An 18,911-nucleotide genomic window follows, 5' to 3' on the forward strand; every position below is an offset into this window, starting at 1 on the left:
TGCAAGAAAAATAGGTTTTCTTCCAGGGATATAGAGTCCAAGTTTTAGGGAGATAATGAAGGGAATTATGATGCAATTCTAATGATGAATATGGTGACATAAGTCATCAATTCAAGAGGTCAAGGTGATGATGGAAAATAATAGAGGATTGAGATGGGTATGATGGAATATAGTTGCTCTACAAATAAGAGGTCAATTTGGAGTGGTTTGAAATACTCTCTGAGTCTAGGGTTTAGTTGAAGGGAGTTCAATAGAAAGTATCAAGAGTTCATCTACTTGATCAAGAATTGGAGGATGAAGGAACATTATGGGGTAGATCAGAGATGTACACAAGATGTGCAAGAATTGTCATTCGAAATAGAACTTATTTGAAAAGTATTTGAAACACCTCAATTGTCTAGGGACAATTGGGAATGAACTCGAGTGGAATGGAATTTGAAAATATTGAGAGAGAACTAGTTGGAACATAGGAGTTCAAAATATTCTACTTACTTTCTCAAGTTAGGTAGAGTTTTTCTCAAATATAAAATAATCAAGAGGAAAACAAGAAATGGTATAGGTACCATAAACAAGCTTTTTGTTAAAACAAAGCAAAATAGAAATAATGTTTTATAAATCAATACTTGGTAGAAATGGGATAAAAACAAAACCCATTTCAGTTCCTTGTTTTCTTTGAAGAGAAATCTTGGAAAGTTTTAATAAAACTAGAAGTAGTTTTGTGATCAAAACTAGAGAAGGAAAACAGTAGGATTTTTGAGGAGGGAAACTAATTTAGGGAGGAGTGTTCTCAAGGGTAGATGGTGGCTACAAAATGTATCCATCATTCCCACTCTTGGTTTTGTGAAGATTAAACTTGAATAAAGACAAGAGGTAAAAGTGAAGGAAGTGATCTAGAGTTGAATCATTGGATAGGGTATAAGATCAAGTTGAATATATGTGATGCAAGGGTAGAATGAGACATGCAGGATGTGGAAATTGTAGAGGGAGATGCACAGATGAGATCCATGCATTGAGATCACCAAGTTGTGAATTAAGGATGATTGAGCTATCTTGTACCACAAAGAGAAAAATCAAGATGGCACACCCATGTTGTCATCAGGAGAGAGGTTTGATGTAGTAAGAAGGAAAACAATTCTTCCTAAGCCACACATGTGTTTTATTTGGTGAGTTGCTTGTTTAACCACTAGGGGTGTCGTTCTATGAGGTAGCTCAAGACAAAACTCAACAAGCAAATCAAGACAATTCATCTATCAATAGATCAAGGCAATTCATCATAACAAACAGATCAAGGCAATTCATCTTAATTAGTCTAAATAAAAAGTTTTTGTTCCCCCTAATTTTTGCAACATGAACAAATAAACAAGGTTGAAAAAGTGGGGCGTTACAGATTCTTCCACCCTTAAAAATAATCTCGTCCCGAGATTACTAAGCGTAGGGCTAGAGGGGTTGTAAAGTTTAACTAAAGTTACACTCCATTCTTCTGTAGATGTGCCATTGTTGAGAAGGTCGTTGCTTCATCTTCTGGGAGACATGATGGATTCCTGCCGATGGCGAGCTTCATGAAGAGGTTGAATACTCCGTGTCGGTGTTAGATCTGTAGCTTCTTAGCGATCCTAGCAGAGTCCATGATTTCGGAGAAGTTAGTGCACCCCAACGGTGCTTTTAGCAGGGTTGAAAACTTTTTAGAGTTAGCTTTAAATTTAGTGCAAGACGAAGTCTTCCACCCTTAAAATTGTTCATCGGGGAGGGGGTTTGAAAACTCTAAGCTTAGGCCACGGGTCTTTGTCGGGCACTTTTTGGAGAAGTCATTGATCTCTCGTCTTGAGTCGAACATCTTCAGAGGGCGTTGTGTAGTCCACGGCTTCAAGAGGGGTTAGTGCATCCCAAGTTTCCAACGGTGTTTTTAGAAAGGTTTAAAAAATTTAGGGTCAGCTCCAATTTTTAGTGGAAGACGAAGTCTTCCACCCTTAAGATTTTTCATCGGGCTTTAGGAAAAACTCTGTGCTTCTTCCTTGTAGTTCTTGTCTGGGGCTTCTGAAGAAGTCGTCGATCTTCCGTACTCAGTAGAAGAGTCTTCCGGGGCGACGTGCAGACCACAACTTCAAGAGGCACCCACGGTGTTAACTCAACCATATGGGACGTGCGGTGAGTTAGAGGGTCAATGGAACTCCTGGTTGGTATCCATATGAAGCAGCAACAAAGGTCGTCGAAGACAATCTTCAGCTTGCGGGTCGGTGCTGACTTATACCAGTTGGGATGTGAGCGGGTAAGTGGCACCTAATCTTGAGTTTTGAGGTATCTTCAGGAGCTTCACTTGATGAGGACCAGATGAACTATGTGATGTAGCTTGGCTTTGACGCTATTGTTCAGCTTGTTAGACGGTGTGTTAGAGGGTAGTTTTCAAAAAGATATCCTCGAGGTTAGCGCGAATATACTCCAAGGTTAGACCAAGTTAGTATGTCTTCTCGCAGAGGTGCAGTCACTCTTGAAGGTAGGGGCTTCTGCTTTCTTGGTGTAGTGGAGATGCTTCAGATGACCTTGAAAGTAGTCAGCGTAGGTAGGGGTCTGAGTTAGTTTCCCTGATGGTTGAAAAACAACTGCTAACGGGTTTAGAGTTAGAGTCTTTCGTTAATCTACCCAACTAACTAGCAGTTAGCAATACATCAGCGAGGCAAACTTTAATCCTATCATGGCATGCGACACCCATACAACCATAACCAGAGACAAAATACCACTAACAGAGGCTACTGGTATTTTTCCTAGATGCACAGAAACAAAACAAGATCAACACAATTGGAATCATTCAAAAATATTTATTTTTCAATTTTTGAGACTCAAAATACTAACCAGAAACAGTGATCAAGTTTTATTTATTAAAAATCGCACAAAAATCCTAAAAATACAAGGTCAGTGGCATCTGAAAGATAATTTCACACTGGTTCGAGTGCAATGGGAATCACATCAATCGGAGCTACCAAACTATTTTTATTAGCAAAACCGTACACTGGCAGATTTCCATCTTTAATTTCTGTTTTACAAATTTCAAACAATTAAAAAGGACGGAAACGTCTAAATAGCAAGACATACATGCACACAACAAACAGATGCAAACACTCAAGGCAGCACACTAGGGAACCACAAGCAATCATCACACCAGACATGGTACTCTAAGTACCCAGAAATTCCTAATGCGTGGGGTAGCTCAATCAAAGCGATTGAGTTTGTCCTATCCATCCTATAGGTTTGGGGCTGGTCGCATATGTTAACGTCTTCATATCATTAGCATCAGCTTCAACTTGGATCCTTGTAGCAGTTGGTGGTGAAGGGGCCGGGTGTTGAGTCGTTGATGTTGAGGCGGAGGAGAAAGCTGTGTAGAACTTCTAGTCTCGACATCCCGGAAACATGAGGTCTTCAAAGAGGTAGCTGTTGAGGTGCTTCTGAAGTAGAGATCTTCTCGTGGCTGGCCTAAAAATAACTAGTCAAGAAACTGGGGGCTTGATCCCTGACGACTGCAAAAAGTGCAAGTCCACGGAGGAACAAGGTCAGCTCCTTAACAGACTTTGGTGATAACCAAAGACATGATCTTATTATTCTTTTATCTGCACACTAAGTCGGCCTCCAATCTTCAACAGCTGCTGTTGGACATACACGAGCCTTCCCGAGGGGTTGATCCATCTTTGATTTCGAGCCTCCAGGTCTGAGTCGGGGACATCGTCCAATATGTAGGTTTGAATTGGATGAGACAATAGAGTAAGAATTTTCAAACCTTTTTATAAAGTGGAGAGATAAGGATTTAGAAGCTTTGAATAAATAGGAGGAGCAGAAGCTATGCTTCCGACTAAAGAAAGAATTTGTTTCGTAAATAGTTTTTCCCAAATACTTGTTTCCTAACTAACGTCCATGCTAACTAAGGTCTCCTACAGTCAGGATAGCTCTGATACCAGCTCTGTGGGGACCCCGGACTAGCTGTCCGAAATACCCTGTTATGTATACAGTTCACGATCCCATGATCAGTGCGTCGTGAACACATAACCGAACTGATATCAAATTACATCATCCTTTACAAAACGGAATAAGAAAATTACAATAAGGTCACATGACCAACCTTTACTTAATAGCCTCGAAGGGCCTAACTAAAACATCAGAGTAGCGGAATCACTTCAGCAGCGCAGAGCCCAAGTCATCTGCCTTAACCCTACAGGCAACTGACTGGGAAGACGTTCCTAGCTTGCATAGACGTCGCCAACTCCTTCTTCATCCGCCATGTTCCTCCAAGTCAGGCCAAGTAAATAGCCAGGGACAAAGCCGTGAGTACATTGGAATTGTACGCGCAAACCATCACGAAAGGTACTTTGCAAGAGTGCAAGATAACAAGTGCTAAACTAAGATGACGAGAGGGAAGAGCTAATTTCTCTTGTGGAAATAGCATGAAGAAGAGAAGTAGTTTCTCTTGTGGATATAGCATGAGGAAGAGAAGTAGTTTCTATTGTGGATGTAGCGTCCCAACATCACAGTTGAAGGGGACACTAAGAGGGTGATAAGACTTTTCTATGACATCTCTATATCTTTATTGAAGAAGATACTTCAAAAGATAACCTATGACATCTCTATATCTTTGTTAAAGAATATACTTTAAAAGAGTTCTTCAACATAAAACACTAGGGTGGGAGTAGCCCCTTTTTATTTCCTTTCCGACCATCTTCACATGGTCAACCACTTTCCCGTACCCTTCCGGTATTTCGAAAACATCTTTCTCTTTTTCTTTGTAAAGCCTTTTTAAAACAAAACTAGCCCAGGTTAAGGTAGGCCTTTGCAACCCGTCCATGACCGCGGACGCGGCTATTCGAATAGTTTTGACTCTGCAGAGTTTGCACACTTTCCCCACAACTATCCGGATACCTATCGTGTGGGCATCATCCCCGCATAACAACATATGCCACGACGGATACCCGGACATAACCTTTCGCCCATCTCCACTGACATGAGTCCTTCCCTGCGGGCTTACCCCTTCCCGGCACCCCGGCAGCATACCTCCTTTTTGAGCGTATCTCCGGCGCCACGACGGAAGACCCTCAGTAATCGTCCGGCTATCGGTCTAGATAGTGTATTGCCTCCTCCAGAGCGCAACCCGGTGTCAGAGGTCATCGTGACCCTCCTAGAGAGTTGTGAAGGGGTCTCATGTCAGCTTCAACAAACTAGGGCTAAGCCCCGTGCCCACGTTGGGGTAGAGTGGTTGCGCGATAAAAAGTTGGGCTGGCGTACACTTATACGCAGTGCTCCTTTAAAAACATTTTACCCACACTTCCTTTGTTTGTCCACAACCAACCATACCACTTTCCGAAACATCAAGACCTTTCTCTTGAACAACACTTGAGCAAGACAACATCTTCCCAATGTTTTCAAAGTTTTTCCAAAACATAAAACATCGGGGTTTCCCAACCTAAGGTTTGATTGTCGAGAACTAAGATATCAACAAGAGCATGATGTTAACCATCATACTACTAAGGAGACGATGTTTGAGGTGTCAAAAAGGAGTCATACATGCTTAGGGTAAGCATGCATAGGGACAACATAAGTAGGATGATACAACCAGGGTCATGATGTTAATCATCATGCCACTAAGAAGATGATAATGTAGGGGGTCAAGGGGGCATACATGCTTAGGGTAAGCATGCATGTTGTCGACATAAGAGGGAAAATACTTTCAGATTTGTGGTGTTAACCAACCAACACTAATAGAAGTGAGGGTGATCAACGATATTTGACATACCTAAGGTAGGTAGGCATACTCATCTCAAAATGAGAGTACACCAAAATTATGATGTTATTACTACTACACTAACAAGGGTGTAGGAGTGAATTGGAAAGAAGTGTCACATGCTTACGGTAAGCATGTAACTCAACAAGGTAGGATGGCATAGCCATGATCAACAAGGGGTTCAACATACTCGGAAATAAGTATGTATAATATCAACAAGGGGTTCAAGAAGGGTGTCAATAGGTCGACACACACAAGATAAGTGGGCATACCCATCACACTTAGAGGGTACACCAAGATCATGATGATGACCACCATTTTCCTAAAGAGGATGGTAGGTGAGGTGTCAAAGAGAATGCACCATGCTCACTGTGAGCATGCTCCAACACATAAGTAGATATCACACCAAATAGATCGAGAGACAATAATGACAACAAGTAACCACAATATGTGATTCAACATTCAGAGATCAAAAGATGGCTTGCCTTGGCTTATTTGTCCCTGGACTTCTTCAACTCCATCCAATAAGAATTCCAACAATATAAATAATCTCCTCATCCGATTCACTTCTTCTTCTTCTCCGGAATTGTTCGCATCTATCGCCGGAAAATATAAAAGGAACACAATCAATCACATTGCTTCAACAAAACAACATACAACAATCAACAACTAACTTCTCAACCAAGGGATAACATACTAAGGACTTATAGATACTACAAAACAACTTTAAGAATTTTTAATTTAGAAAACCCCATTTTATTTACCTAGTAAAGGTATGAGAGTATCACAACTTAGCAATTGCCTCTCTCGGTTATCACCATGGTATAAACCAAACATCCCCTGGTAGATAACATCATAAAGAGGACAAGAGCATTAATTTTACATCAAATACATTCACAAAACATTTTCAAACATTTTAGGAAAAGTAGAAAACAGTTTTCCTAACTTAGTTTGCTCACATAACACAACATCCAAAATAGGAAGCAAACCATATTCCACATCATTTGAAAACTTAAGCAAAACAATAGGGCTAATGTTAAGTTGCAGAGGTTTTGTTTTGCAAGCATAAAACAAAGGTTGTCCAATTCTAAGAAAAAGAGTTGGACAAGGGTTTTAAGTAAACCAAAAAGTTTTGATCCAACAACTCATATAGCACACACATGTTAATATCAGTAACCAATATGCATGAACAGAGACTAACAGTATTTTTCGTGGATGGCCAGTACTAATACAAGACTAACCCAATTGGATTCACTCAAAAATATTAATCCTACAATTTTAGGAATTTGCTTGAATCTGTCTGTACAGAAAACAAGATCTGTATGCCATAAATCGTAGAAAAATCCTAAAAATATGGGACCACTGGCATTTGAAAGGTATTTAAACAGAGTTACATACACAATTGGATTTGGGTTCAAACTATTTCTGAAACTCTCACAAATGGATTAACAAATTTACTGCATGTCTTTACCATTATCTTTATTTCTGGATTTACATAACAGATAAATGTTTGAAACTTGTTTGAGATGATAAATAAAACATCCAGTAGTCCTACAAAATTGGAATCACTCAATTAGGTTCAAATATGGATTTTTGGTGATTTAAAAGCTAACAGCCATGTCTGCTGAACACACAGAACAAGTTTAATTAACCACAAATCGTACATAAATCATAAAAATATGAGGTCTCTGGCATCTGAAAGGTATTGAAAAGCTGGTTCTTACCCAATTTGTTTCATTCAAAAATTCGTTCCCAAGCTCCTGGTTTAATTCTACAAAGTCAGATCTGACCAGATCTTGATATGTGAACCATTTCAGTTTCAGGAGGTCAATCGAAGTGAAACCATCGCCAAAATGAAGGTACTGAAGAGGGCGTTCACCCGAAGTTGGGTTTGCTCAAAAAGGTTTTGTAAATCTGAACAAATCTAACAAACAGTGATTCTGTATGTTTACAGAACTTTATTTACCGTGGAAAATCCGTAACGAATTTGAGTATGAGACCAACTCCAAGTTGTAGATCTTTTCAATATCTATCTGTGGAACTTTGAATCACTCGATTTGGATCCGCACACGAGATTTGGTGGATTTTACAAGCTCGTACCAGAATCTGAAACAGCAAGATAGCAGAAATTACTGCAGGGATTTGGACGAACTTTGCTCAAGAACTTCAGATCTGAGGATTGCTCAACCTTCTCCATGCTTGGACCAACATGCACCTGCATCAAGATCCAATCTTAGCAATGGAGGAAGAAGAAGAGGAGATTAAACCACCTAGGGTTGGGGAGAAGATGGAGAGGGAGGCTCTCATGGTGAGGGGAAGCTTGAGGGAGGAAGGGAGCTTCATCTTGGTGGATCTTCATGGCCATGGCCGGCCATGGTAGCTAGGAGGAGCAGCAGCTCGTGGGGAGGAAGGGGGAGGAAGGTATGAGGGAGTGGAGTGTGAAAGAAATAAGCAAAGGGGAGTGGAGGTGGCCGGCTAGGGAGTTTTTATAGAGGGAGAGGGGTGGCTGCCTCCTTTTTTTGATTGGCCAAGGATGGTGGCTGCCCATTTATTGATTGGGTTAGGTGGGAGGCAAGACTTGTGGAGGAAGGAAATGAAGAGGCATGGCTGGCCGAAATTGCCATGCATACACCATTTGGCCGGCTCCATTCTTGCCAATAAAAATGAACAATGTGAGAGATATAGAGATGGGGGAAGATTGTGATGGTAAAATATACCATGATGGTATCTGTTGCATGATGGCTTTGTGCCAAGAAGATGATGGTGATGTACAAGGTTTCATGTGCATGTCATCTTGGAGATGGCCTCCACAAGATTTGAGACTTGACTACTCCAAACAAGATGAGACACATGGTGCTCAAGTGCCTATGCAAGACACACGACACCACTTGTGTTATGCAAGAAAAATAGGTTTTCTTCCAGGGATATAGAGTCCAAGTTTTAGGGAGATAGTGAAGGGAATAATGATGCAATTCTAATGATGATTATGGTGACATAAGTCATCAATTCAAGAGGTCAAGGTGATGATGGAAAATAATAGAGGATTGAGATGGGTATGATGGAATATAGTTGCTCTACAAATAAGAGGTCAATTTGGAGTGGTTTGAAATACTCTCTGAGTCTAGGGTTTAGTTGAAGGGAGTTCAATAGAAAGTATCAAGAGTTCATCTACTTGATCAAGAATTGGAGGATGAAGGAACATTATGGGGTAGATCAGAGATGTACACAAGATGTGCAAGAATTGTCATTCGAAATAGAACTTATTTGAAAAGTATTTGAAACACCTCAATTGTCTAGGGACAATTGGGAATGAACTCGAGTGGAATGGAATTTGAAAATATTGAGAGAGAACTAGTTGGAACATAGGAGTTCAAAATATTCTACTTACTTTCTCAAGTTAGGTAGAGTTTTTCTCAAATGTAAAATAATCAAGAGGAAAACAAGAAATGGTATAGGTACCATAAACAAGCTTTTTGTTAAAACAAAGCAAAATAGAAATAATGTTTTATAAATCAATACTTGGTAGAAATGGGATAAAAACAAAACCCATTTCAGTTCCTTGTTTTCTTTGAAGAGAAATCTTAGAAAGTTTTAATAAAACTAGAAGTAGTTTTGTGATCAAAACTAGAGAAGGAAAACAGTAGGATTTTTGAGGAGGGAAACTAATTTAGGGAGGAGTGTTCTCAAGGGTAGATGGTGGCTACAAAATGTATCCATCATTCCCACTCTTGGTTTTGTGAAGATTAAACTTGAATAAAAACAAGAGGTAAAAGTGAAGGAAGTGATCTAGAGTTGAATCATTGGATAGGGTATAAGATCAAGTTGAATATATGTGATGCAAGGGTAGAATGAGACATGCAGGATGTGGAAATTGTAGAGGGAGATGCACATATGAGATCCATGCATTGAGATCACCAAGTTGTGAATTAAGGATGATTGAGCTATCTTGTACCACAAAGAGAAAAATCAAGATGGCACACCCATGTTGTCATCAGGAGAGAGGTTTGATGTAGTAAGAAGGAAAACAATTCTTCCTAAACCACACATGTGTTTTATTTGGTGAGTTGCTTGTTTAACCACTAGGGGTGTCGTTCTATGAGGTAGCTCAAGACAAAACTCAACAAGCAAATCAAGACAATTCATCTATCAACAGATCAAGGCAATTCATCATAACAAACAGACCAAGGCAATTCATCTTAATTAGTCTAAATAAAAAGTTTTTATTCCCCCTAATTTTTGCAACATGAACAAATAAACAAGGTTGAAAAAGTGGGGCGTTACAGATTCTGATTGCAGACGATCAGTTGGCAGTGCAAAAGTTGTAGGACGCAGAGAAACCAAGCAATTTGTGGCAGCAAGAATGATTGATCCTACCATTTCAGTTGACCTCTCGACATCATGTGCATATGCAAATCTGTAAAAAAAAAGTTCAAAAAATATGTTAATTAAGTATCTAGAAAATAGCTCAAGAAGGAAGGTTAATAGCTGAACATAGTAAAAGTGTTTGATGGCAATAGAGGACCTAATTCAAACCAATCTGCTCTCATATTACGTCAACCTATCACTCCAAGCAGCAGTTCTTTTGGTAATCTTATCTACAAGAGATTGGAGACGTATACCTTTCGATTAAATAGGCAAACCACTATTATTTGATCACCCCTCGTGGTAGCTTTCTTTTGACTTACTAAGATTGTTACAATATTGTTGGCCAATCACAGCTAGTGGAATAAAACTAGAGTGCACGCAAAGCCCGACGAATTCAGATACCAACTGCTAGCATGGCCAACAGGGCAACGGTAGCAGTGCCAAAAAAAAAAACCTGTCTAAATTTTAATTTCCCAAGTTGTTGCCCTTCGCTGATGATGTACTGAAACTAAGATGCCACCAGCTCTTGGCTGAATGGCTGTACACCCATGTAGTTGAATACTTGAATCTGTTGACGTGAACAAGTAGATTGCCTAGCACTTTCCATCAATTCGGATTTCTGGTTCAAGTGGCTAGTGCATGAAGCTTAACATGGTATCAGAGCCCTAGGTCTCGAGTTCAAATCTTGGTTTTCCCAATTTATTCTAAAAATTATCTCCTCTCCCCGCAGCCTTCTGCCGTGTGGTCCCGGCCTTCAGAATCAATGGCTCAGATGTGTTGCCCAGGTGATCAATGGCCCAGAATGCCATATCCTTCCTGGACCAAATACGCCAAAGGTCTCCACTCCTCTTCTAACATTGTACCTCTCAATTGAAATTGGGAACTCTCTCGCCCAGAAGACATCATCTGTTAACCAAATTGATTAAAAGGATGTGATCACAGGTATCGACGACAGATGCGGGATGATGTATACGTGCAAGAGGGTGGAGCCGTCTGGCGTCATGGTGACATCGACGGCAGGTCTTGCAAGGTTAATGCGATGATCTCTTTTGAAGATGGAGTCGAGGAAGACGGCGGGAGCAACTACTGTGGCGTGTGTGTTGGCGTGCACTGAGAGTCTGCTTGACTGGATGTGTTTCTCACCTGCTATTGGGCGGTTTGGGAAGGCATTTAGTTTTCGATGATGTGAGTTGGTGTATTGTCACCCTCTTCATCCCACTATAGGTATAGTAAGGTTGCTTCGAGTTTGATCTTTTGTATTGTTTCTTGTAAGGTTTCGTGAATAATTAAATAAAAAAAGTCGTGTGCATCCTTTGGATGCAGAAGCTGGGGCGATATTTCTCCCATTTCGAAAAAAAGAACTTCGGTCAACCAATTATGCTTACGATATTTGATGGCCTGGCAAACTCGAAAAGGGTTACGCCAAGGGGATCAGTTATCACCAATGTTGTTCAACATTGTAGCGGGTATGTTGGCTATACTTATAGAGCGGGCCAAGTCTGATGGTCAGATTGAGGGTGTGATTCCACATCTGGTTGATGGTGGATTATCTATCCTTCAATATGTCGACGATACAATTTTGTTTATGGATCATGATCTCGAAAAAGCTCGCAACCTAAAATTAATTTTGGCGGCTTTCGAGCAGTTGTCGGGATTAAAAATTAACTTCCATAAAAGTGAATTGTTCTGTTTCGATGAAGCCCAAGATGATAAAACTTTGTATACAGAGTTGTTTGGTTGTGGGCAAGGCCAATTTTCTATTCCCTATTTGGGTATTCCGATTCATTATCGGAGACTTACAATTGCTGAATGGAAATTAGTGGAAGAAATATTACAAAAGCGTCTTAGTAGTTGGAAAGGTAAATTGTTGTCCCTAGGGGGAAGATTGATACTCATTAATTCGGTACTGACAAATATGGTACTGTATATGTTATCTTTTTTCCTATTACCGAAAACAATTCTGCATAAACTCGATTATTATCGATCCAGATTCTTTTGGCAAGGGGACAGCGAGACAAAGAAATATCGACTGGTTAAATGGAGTATAGTTTGTAGTCCCAAAGATCAAGGCGGGCTTGGAGTTCATGACCTGGAGGTCAAGAATTCAGCCCTGCTGGGTAAATGGCTTTTTAAGCTTCTTACAGAGGATAAGATTTGGCAAACTATTCTTAGGAAAAAATATATCGGCTCGAAGACGTTATCCCAAGTGATTTGGAAACCTGGGGATTCACACTTCTGGGCTGGTCTCATGGCGAAAAAAAATATCTTTTTTCGTCATGGTACTTTCTCGATCAAGAATGAAGCACAGATACGGTTCTGGGAAGATGTTTGGTTAGACAATGCCCCTCTAAGTGAACAGTATCATGCATTGTATAGTATTGTTCGTCGCAAAGGTGATACCATTGCCACAGTAATGGCTACCTCGCCACCAAATGTGACGTTCAGACGAGTTTTGCTAGGACAAAGGCTATTGGCATGGAATGCACTAATTCAAAGGCTGGGGGATATAAACCTATCACCTGAACCAAACGAATTTAGGTGGAATTTACAAGTAGATGGCTCTTTCTCGGTCAAATATTTATACAACGCTATACTTCATTCTAATTTACCAGTTGATAATAATAAGAAAATTTGGAAGATGAAGATACAATTAAAAATAAAAAAAATTGGATGGTACATTCGTCGAGGAGTTATTCTCACCAAAGACAATCTTGTTAAGCGGAATTGGCACGGAAGTACTTGGTGTGTTTTTTATCATCAGGATGAAACCATTAAACACCTTTTCTTCCAGTGCCAATTTGCAAGATCTATTTGGTCGGTCATCCAAGTTGTGTCTACCTAGTATCCTCCGACTAGTGTGGTCAATGTCTTTGGCAATTGGCTTCATGGTATAGATCCAAGGTTCAAGTTACTTCTTAGGGTGGGGGTGCTAGCAGTTATTTGGGCGCTTTGGCTGAGTAGAAATGACAAGATTTTTAATGATAAAAATTGCTCATTGTTGCAAGTCATCTATAGATGTACATGTATTCTCCGTTTGTGGTTACCTCTTCAGCGCATGGAGAACCGAGACCTATTTACGGAGGTCTGTACACGGTTGGAGGCTACGGCGAGGGATACTTTTTCCCTACATGGGTGTCAGCATAGTCTACGGATTGAAGCCCCACCCACACCTTAGACGCTATATGATTCATCGTTGCGATATGTATTCCGCCTAGCTTTTAAGTTTTGATATCTATTGAATTTAAGACTCACAAATGGCTGTGTGCATCCTGGTTATGCAGAGGCTGGATGTAATTACTTCTAAAAAAGTAATAAAACATCCTTTATCTAAAATTTCTGATGGCCTGGCAACTGAATTGACCAGCAACAAGCATGAGTACACTGAACATTTCAAACAGAAGAGAATGGTGATCACTGATCAGCCAGCGCGACAATGGTGCTTGCCAAGAATCTTCTCGTGGTGGTCCAGAGCATAATGGAGTCGTAGGAGGAACAATGGTCAGTGCACAGGAAAAAAACAATCAATTCGTGGCAAGAAGCAATGATGAATCCTTGTGACAAGAGAGGGACTATTTAAAACCAATCCGCTCTAGTACTAGAGCAAACCAACCTCTCCAAGAAGCGACTCTTTTGATGATCTTATCTACAAGTTGAAGGTATAGTATTCGATTGAATTTGCAAACCTAACATTCTTTTAATCACCCGCCGTGGTAGCTTGGTTTTGTCTAGCAAACATCGTACAATATTGTCGGCCAATCACAGCTACTGGAATAAAAATATAGCGCGCACAATGCCGGATGGATTCACATGCCAGCTCTGTAATCGACGATGTCATCTAGCAGCAGGAAACAACAAGTAAAATTACAAGTGGGCCCGTCAAAATACAACGTTTACAAACCTGCTAGAATCCAGAAACTATTATCCGAAGCAAAAGGACTACATTGCTTGAAAGTAGTCTGTCCAGCCTCTTGTTCGCCCTGAGGTGTATATTTCCAATACTCGCAACTACTGGTAGGAAATCGTAATCAAACGCGACCGGCCCAGAGGTCTCCTCCAGCGCGTGTCGCTTTCCAAAATGCAAGCTGCCTGGTCACCCAGGACTGGGTTTTCATACATTAATCCGAGGTCGATTGGGACTTTCGTGCAGCTGGCAAGCATTTGCTCGGTCCATCCAGATCTCTGGATCTGCTTATCTTCCTTTGGTCAATGGTTTCCTGAGCATAATAACATCGGCTCGTGATATACAAGACGAGAAGCAACAGGTCTTTGGAGAAGCTCCGTTCCCCCTCTTCGCCTCCTTTGATCTCCAGGTGAGTAATTAAGATGCTGCTCTTGCCTCCCTCTTCCTAATACTCTTTGCGTTGATTTCAGGATTCCAGATACCTACATATATGAATATGCTGCTTAACTTTGTTTGTGAAGAAAGGGAGGAAGGAGAATCGCTAGCGCTTGCTAGAAAGCGTATTTACTTGCGTACTCGGAAATGGAAGGACCCGGGTTCTATATTTCGGAATTAGAAGAACTGGAACGCGTTGTATCTGATCCAACAGCAAAGGCAACACGTCTGTCGATTTCGCTTCTCAGGCACATAACCGATGATTTCTCAGAAGAACTTATAGTTGGTCGCGGTGGGTTCGGAGTGGTTTACAAGGTACGAAAACTCCTCTTGTTTCTTTCTTACATGCGCGCGGGCACACGAATTTTGATAGTAGTGATTAAGCATTGCATATCTCGTTATTAGCCACTTACTAACGTCGGATGTATAGGGGGTGCTTCCAAATGGGCTAGCTGTTGCTGTGAGGAAGATATCCCAAACCGATGGATTTGGTGACAAGGAATTTCTAAATGAAGTTGGTAACCTAATGATGGTTGCTCACAAGAACATAGTGCGATTCATAGGCTACTGCAGTCAGGCACAATCTGAAAGCGTCCAATTTCAAGGAAGATATGTTTTCGCAGAGTCAATTCAAAGACTCATCTGCATGGAGTATATGCCTAACGGCAGCCTTGATAGATATATCCATGGTAAGCTCAATACAGCTTCGGAAATTTAATTCAGCGCTCGGGTGCATATGTCCCTTCACCTAAAAATCATATTTTTAATTCTCAAAAAATTTAACATTTTTTTGTTGTATATCTCAACAATCTATGTGTGTGCTCGTAAAAATTTGCAAAAAATCGATATTTTTTGTGGTCTATGTAAAAAAAATTATTTTTATCACCAATATCATTCTTTTTTACGCATCCGAGATGATAAGTTTATTTTTCATGGAAAAAAAATTGTGCACATGTGAAGGTGTACATGTGAATTTTTCATTTAATTTTTTTTACATTTCAAAATATATCAAAGCTAGATGCATTTCAAAATAAAGGGAGCATATGCACACATAAGACAAAATAGCACTCCCTATGCGGTTTTGCGTTGATCTAGATGAAGTACACTAATGCGGCAATTAATTAAGTTATTACAGTTTGGTAACTATGTTGTGTTTAATATGGTAACTAAGTGATAACAATATGAAAACTCTGTATGATTTTTTTTTTATCGAAAACACGTCAACATGGGATCTAGTTTTCTAAGCCTATCGAGATTTGCTTGGACGGGTTTCCTCCGACATACCCAACGTAATTCACTAAATCGCCGATCACATGTTTCCCCAACTCCAAACTCTCCCAACCAAATCATCTACAAGTGGGCACCTGACCGAAACGATACCATACAAAAAAAAAATTGACTGCCTGCAAGCATATGATTCTTGGCGGAAGTCAAACATCCTAACTGGCTGGCCAAACCCTTTTATGTCAGAAAGCCTAATGATAGGTGGGGCATGCGTGCTAGCTTCACTAACCTAAACAAGGCTTGCCTAGAATATCTATACCCAATCCTTCGAATTACCAAATAGTGGACTTTACATCTGGGTGTTCATTTTCACCTCTTATGGGTGTTTATCTCGGGTATCACTAATTGCACATGAGTCGTGATACGGGCATGGAGGTCTATGTGGAGCCCAGATTCAGGACTCCACCAGCTTAATTATCCTAGTTTATGTAATGGTCATATGTGGACCAATTAGGGTTTTTAATAATTTGAATCAGTTTGGTTTGGGCCTGTCCAAACCAAGTTAGGAGGCCCACAAGGGCTGGCCGGCTACCCCCCACCCCTCATATAAGGTGGAGGGACGGCTAGGGTTTGGTAGTTCAAGTTTAGTCTAAAGATTAGGGTTTTCCCCATTGCGTGTGTTCACGTGTATCATCCCTCCGGGGGTACGGCGCTGCCGTTTATCTATATTTTCCACTGTGAAGGTTCTTGTGTTCATCAAAGATTATCTAGCTCTTGGTTTGCGTATCGTTCATCGATCCGTTGCTTGCTGGATTCGTTCGCTCTTCTCCAGGCTGCGTTCATCGCGTTATTGGGAGGATTCTCTACCCCAGGTTCTCGCTGTGAAAGATCGGGCATCAACTAAGGAGGATCCAGTGGGTCGCTCTCTTATCATGTGGTATCAGTTTTCTGGGTTGCTCACGGCGAGGTGTTGTTGATCGATCTCTTTGGATCGGTTTGCATCGGAGAAGATTGGCTCTAGATCGGAGGAGTTTGGCTCTCGGTCAAAGGAGGTTGGTTGGAGGAAGTTTGGAGTTGTTCTGGTGCAGTTTGCAGGATATCCATGGTTGTTTCGGAGGTCAAAATCGCGAAAATTCGTGTCTGGAATCGGGAAGAAGACGGAGAATCGTGACCAGATCCGGTCTCCAGGCCGGTTGACTGGGTTCTGGACCTGTCGGGCCGGTCAAAACCGGGTCCTCGGCTGGTGCCAACCGGCCAGGATCCAGGGGCGCCCGGGACAGTCAGCCGGTCACCGAGCCGGCCTGACCGGGTCCCTGGCCGTTCCAACCGGTCACTAGGCCGGTCTGACCGGGTCCCTGGCCGGACCAACTGGTCCCCAGGCCGGTCTGACCGGGTCCCAGGCCGGACCGACCGGTTCCCAGGCCGGTTCAGCCGGGCTCTGGGCCGGGCAGGCTACGCCTGTTCCTGTTTCATCTCCGGCGATGCTACTTGATGTTACTGCTGTTGTTGCTTCATTTTCAGACTATGTATTGGGCATATCACCACCATAACTTTTGTCGCGAGTGGCGTGATGGTGGTTAAAGGGGGAAGAAGGAAAGAAAGAGAAGATCCCAAAGCATGTATAGCTCATCAGCACCAAGGTGTTGGGTGACCCAATGAGTACTACTGGACTGTCAAAAACTCATTTATAATTCCTCCTTTTCAATTTAGGATGCATATTAGGTTTGGTCAAAGTTAAACTTTATAAAGTTGGTCTAACTATATTTGAAAATAGATTAACTTTTATAATATGGAATACATATAATATCAAAATATATTTCATAATGATTCTAATAACTTTGAGATAATGATGTAGATATTGCTATAATTTTCTATATATCTAATTAAAGTTTACAAAGTTTAACTTTGACTAAACCTAACATGCATCCTAATTTAGGAGAGAGGGGGTATTGTGTTAATTAGTGGTGTTTTGCAAACTCTAGCACTACTTTCCAGGTCACATAATTGACATCCCATGTATTTATCTGCACGGGAAGATTATCATGAATCGTGCCTCCTTCGGAACGATACAAATTAGCCAATCGAGGTGGATAAGTATCCCCCATTTCACCTCACACGGTAATTCGGTCCCAAATTGTTGAGTGGGCACAACCAGTGGACCATGTATCGACATCTTGCCCAACAGAAACAGTTAAGTTCTATGTACCCACGTGTTTGGTCTATATTTTTTGTATATTGTTTTATTTATTTTATTATATAAGATTAGTCATATTGGGAAGTAACATGCACATGTTAGTAGCCTATTTACTACCTTTATAATGGGTAGTAACATATATTTGGTATCATGTAAAGTCATATTAATTAGATTGTACACTTACCTTATCCTGAAATGTGTACGGCTACTCATAGTGAGAGTGTACATAGCTAGTACCATCACAAATCTTAAGATATTTTTGGTGACATGGCATGACAATAAATAAATAAAGGGGGTAGTTATGTTACCATAACATCACACACACCAAACCAAGATGAGTCTACAATATCATAAATAACACAATGCATTAAACTACATATAAGTTACTACTAACTCCGATTCAAGGAATAAGGCGTCCTCGTTTTACGTGTTTTTCGTTTGACTAAGTATTACTTTAAATATATAAAGATTGTTTGTATAAAATTAACATTAGAAAGTGTTTTTCAATACGAATCCAATGATACTAATTACATATAATATAACCAAGATTTTGTTTCTCAATTTTTATGGTCAAATTTCGTCTTGAAATACACGTGCGCCTTATTCCTTGGAATGGAGGTAAGAGTGAGTAGTAACATGTGCAGATAAATACATAGCTATGAGTAGCCTAATAATGGTAACATAGCTAGTTACCACAACCCTCTTTTGTAATTAATGATTTTACATGTCACCAAAATGCCATGTACTACTATGTTATTTCCACTATAAGTAGTAGTATAAGAATTTTCATGCATATTTACGACACTTTATTTCAAGTACCCAGGAGAGCTGCGCGTTTTGTGGTAAGCTTAAAAGGAGAAAAACTTGATCTAATTTATGAGGAAAACTAGACTCAAAACTCTTGCACACGAAGCCTTCCAGTGAGTCATATATACCCGGAAGCGCACGACAAGCACACGCACACCTTGCCCAACCGCTGGCCATGAGCTCTCCACGCCTGAGGATGGCACACCTCAACATGCAACCCACCCATG

General features: G+C 40.7%; 1 protein-coding gene across 2 annotated transcripts in view; it reads left to right on the forward strand.

Moving 5' to 3' along the window:
• Positions 1-14,152: 14,152 nt before the first annotated feature.
• The window catches only part of LOC127344130 (uncharacterized), a 38,070-nt gene continuing 33,311 nt past the window's right edge, over positions 14,153-18,911 (forward strand). The window contains exons 1-3 of one of the 2 annotated variants that reach the window (XM_051370347.2): positions 14,153-14,433; positions 14,546-14,774; positions 14,890-15,148. In XM_051370347.2, coding sequence (XP_051226307.1) covers positions 14,607-14,774; positions 14,890-15,148 — 427 coding nt within the window. In that variant the 5' untranslated portion in view covers positions 14,153-14,433; positions 14,546-14,606. The remainder of the gene's footprint in view (positions 14,434-14,545; positions 14,775-14,889; positions 15,149-18,911) is intronic. The other variant, XM_051370365.2, reaches the window with a different exon arrangement.

This window comes from Lolium perenne, chromosome 1 (assembly GCF_019359855.2).
Source record: "Lolium perenne isolate Kyuss_39 chromosome 1, Kyuss_2.0, whole genome shotgun sequence".
Classification (NCBI taxonomy): domain Eukaryota; kingdom Viridiplantae; phylum Streptophyta; class Magnoliopsida; order Poales; family Poaceae; genus Lolium; species Lolium perenne.